This window comes from Podarcis vaucheri, assembly GCF_965113315.1.
Source record: "Podarcis vaucheri genome assembly, chromosome: 1".
Taxonomy (NCBI): domain Eukaryota; kingdom Metazoa; phylum Chordata; class Lepidosauria; order Squamata; family Lacertidae; genus Podarcis; species Podarcis vaucheri.
Window position 1 is genome coordinate 39,337,411 of NC_138759.1, and position 3,355 is coordinate 39,340,765.

Below are 3,355 nucleotides of genomic sequence, written 5' to 3' on the forward strand. Positions count from 1 at the left end.
TTAAGTATCTAAAAGTTTTCCCTCCTGGAATCTGTTTGTTTTCTCATAGGCATTAATATACATAGCTAGCTGCAGTTGTATGTCAGTGCCATTTACACGATTGGTAAGTATTATGTGCATTAAAAACAGCAAAACATATAGCATAGACGGTTCATTCACGATACTTTAAAGTACTAAATATCAATTCATAGAATACTAGCATATCACCTATATCTTACGAAAACTCAGTGCCACGAACTGAATTTGCAGAAAAGGTACAGATCAAAGCAGTTGGGTTTAGGAGGGGAAATGTCATATTCAACAAATAATATTACTGGATTGAGAAATAATTGTTTCATTGGTATTTGGGGGGGGGAGTATTCAGTCTTGTGTACTTAAAAAAACACACATGTTGTGCCATATTATTGTAGGACAGTTGTCCCCCTATTACAATTGTAAACATACACTGGGGAATTTCTAGACGGTGTTAATGTGAAAGCCTAGACATTTTAATAAATTTAAATGGGTCTGAAGCATATATAGCAATCTATTTTGAGAGTGCTCTGGAGAAATACTTATTTGTATTTGTTTTATAAATATACACATTTATTTTTTATTTAAATTATATAGAATTTGTAATATAAGGAGTATATAATACCTATTTTCACTTTTCAGTTTTATGGAAGAAAATTAAATTCTTCATAATCCAGCTCCCTGTTCTGGACACTGTGCTCCAATGTGCAGATGGAATGAGTTCATCTTGTGTGCACATTCTGTGGCATATATGTGGTCCATTGTAATGAATGGGGATGATCAAGCAGGTAAGAGCCTGCCAGTGCAGTGCTATACATGTTTAGTCGGACGTAAGTCCCATTGTATTCAGTAAGACTTACTTCCATATCTGTGCTGATAGATTGCAGGATTTATGTTTGAAATTGCATGAGCCTATGATCACAGTATCTCTTTCATAAAAATGAACAGTGAAATACGGTAAGCTTTCATATTTGTTTGAGAAATACCCTTCCATATTGCAATTAAAGTTGATTGCTCTGGAACCCAGAATGAAGAAGTATTCTTATTCTTTGGAATTCTAGAGTAATAGAGAGAAAGATAGGATCTCACATCTTCTATGACATATGCTCTGCCCATTGCTCACAAATGGTAAATAGGGATGTTCCAGTAATAAACGACATTGTTTGCAATATTATCAACACGATGCAAAATTCTCCATTACTGATTGCTGACCTTAATTTTTTAAAAGGAAAAAAAATGAATTGTTTTGCTGTTTTATTATTAGCTGCCCTGGGCTCCTTTGGGAGAAAGGGCAAGATTGAAATTTAATAAATAAATAACCCGAAAGGGACAAACCGTCCAAGACCAAGGAAGTAATGTAAATGAAAATTATACTCACTGTCAGGGGGGCATTGTGCAATATAAACCCTATTTGTAGTAAACTATGAATATAAAGGAGTCTTGCTATTTTTCTATATCATAATACTAATATGATCATAATGAATTTATTTAACATGCCATGTTGGAAGTGTTGCCATTTTAAACCATGTCTATGTTATGTAATGTGACTAAGTTTAATATTTGCCATTTGCTTGGGAAGGAAAAATTAAATGTGTAACTGATGGTGGCGGGACCATGTGGCACTTTTAAGCAGTGATCATTTGTATGAATCTACATATTAAAATAATCTTTAATACTGATGTTGCTTGTATTAACTGTTCTTTTCTTCTTTTTTCTTTTCTTTGCACAGGAAAAAAGCATGCTAAGTAATCAAATGGTTGTTATTCTAAATGAGTAGTCCTGATCTTAGAAAGATGCACAGAAGTCTTGAAATCTACTGCTCAGTATTTACTGGCAGATATATCATCTTTACAGCCCCTCAAGGAGATTTCTTTCTCTTAGAAAGCAATTGTAAAGATCAGGCATGTCATGAGAACCTATCACACCAGGGATGTGATTATCTGACCGTCATATCCCATATTGTCTCTCACACATCAAAAATTGAGCTCAGCTTCATACTTTGATTTAACAGCGCTTACAACACCTTTTTCTAGAGATTTGCTTTTAAACTTAACTGATTTTTTTTTTTAAAAAAACAACCTCATCTTAATATTAGACAATAAAGCAGTAAGAAAAGACAAGTCTAATATTCTCTCAATGTTGCATTTTTATAATCTTAATGGAAGCATGGTAAAATATACAAAATCTAGATCTGCAATATGATGGGAAATTTAGAAAACAGTATTTTCCCCATTATCACCTCAAGTTATAAAATTAGTGGCAAATTTAAGATAGAAATATGTTCATTCGTTGCATTTCTGTCCCAGCTTTTTCTGCAGGAAACTCAAGGTAGCATACATGGTTTCCCCCCTTCTCAATCTCCACAACAGCCCTGTGAGGTGGGTTAGGCTAACAGGCAGTGACTAGCCAAAGTCACCCAAAGAGCTTCATGGCCAAGTGTGAATTTGAACCCTGGCATTCCAGGTCCTAGTCTGACACTCTTAACAGCTTCACCACACTAGCTCACAGTATTAATACCACAATAATATCCAGTGTCACCCTACTAGTGAATTTCATTCCTGGGCCTGCTCCAAGGTATCTGGGGCATTCACTGGGTTTCACATACCACAGTTTTATCTCTATTCTACGTGCAAGCAAATATTAGTCATGTAGTGAAAAATTACTGTGTGTGCATGCAGCATTTTCTTTCAGACTGGAGAGTAGGAAGTCCTTATGAGATCATGTCCCAAATGACATACAGTGAAGATCACTGCATTATAAAATGATTTTTTTAAAAAATAACTTAATTGAACTAATGAACTTTTTAAAAAAAAATCTTAAAAATTAAGACATATGATTTTGTATCATTGGGCATTGCACTACATATACCATACTAGATTTAAATCAGGCTCAGAGCTGAAAGATTTGCATACAATCCCCAATTTAAAGCATTGTTTACTTTTATTTCATTTTTGGCTAGTTAATATGCATAAACTGCATTGGATCTGTGCTTTCATCCTTGCCTAATTTGTTCTTTGAGAAATATAAGTCTCTCATGCTTTTCATTTACAGGCACAGGACTGTAATTTTCAAGCTATTTATTCCAGAATGACCCTATTTGCGTGAACTGGCCTATCTGAAAGTAAAGACGTGTAGGAGTGTCACCTACTTTACAGTGTGCTAATGATGGAGACTAGAGCAGTGAAAGGAAATAGAAATGGGAGTGTGGAGTGCATGACAAAACTCTTGCCTTTTTCCTTCAGGAGATGTAATTTGGTGGTATGAGGTGGGCAGACAAGTTGGTTCTAAAATATTATCCAGAAGAAATGAAAAGATGTAAAGTATTTTTTTAAAAAAATAGTAA

General features: G+C 34.5%; 1 protein-coding gene across 1 annotated transcript in view; it reads left to right on the plus strand.

Moving 5' to 3' along the window:
• The window catches only part of NOVA1 (NOVA alternative splicing regulator 1), a 151,715-nt gene extending 150,024 nt beyond the window's left edge, over positions 1–1,691 (plus strand). The window contains exon 5 of the mRNA XM_082240468.1: positions 50–1,691. Within this exon, the coding sequence (XP_082096594.1) occupies positions 50–169 (120 nt within the window). The 3' untranslated portion in view covers positions 170–1,691. The remainder of the gene's footprint in view (positions 1–49) is intronic.
• The last annotated feature ends 1,664 nt before the right edge of the window (positions 1,692–3,355 follow it).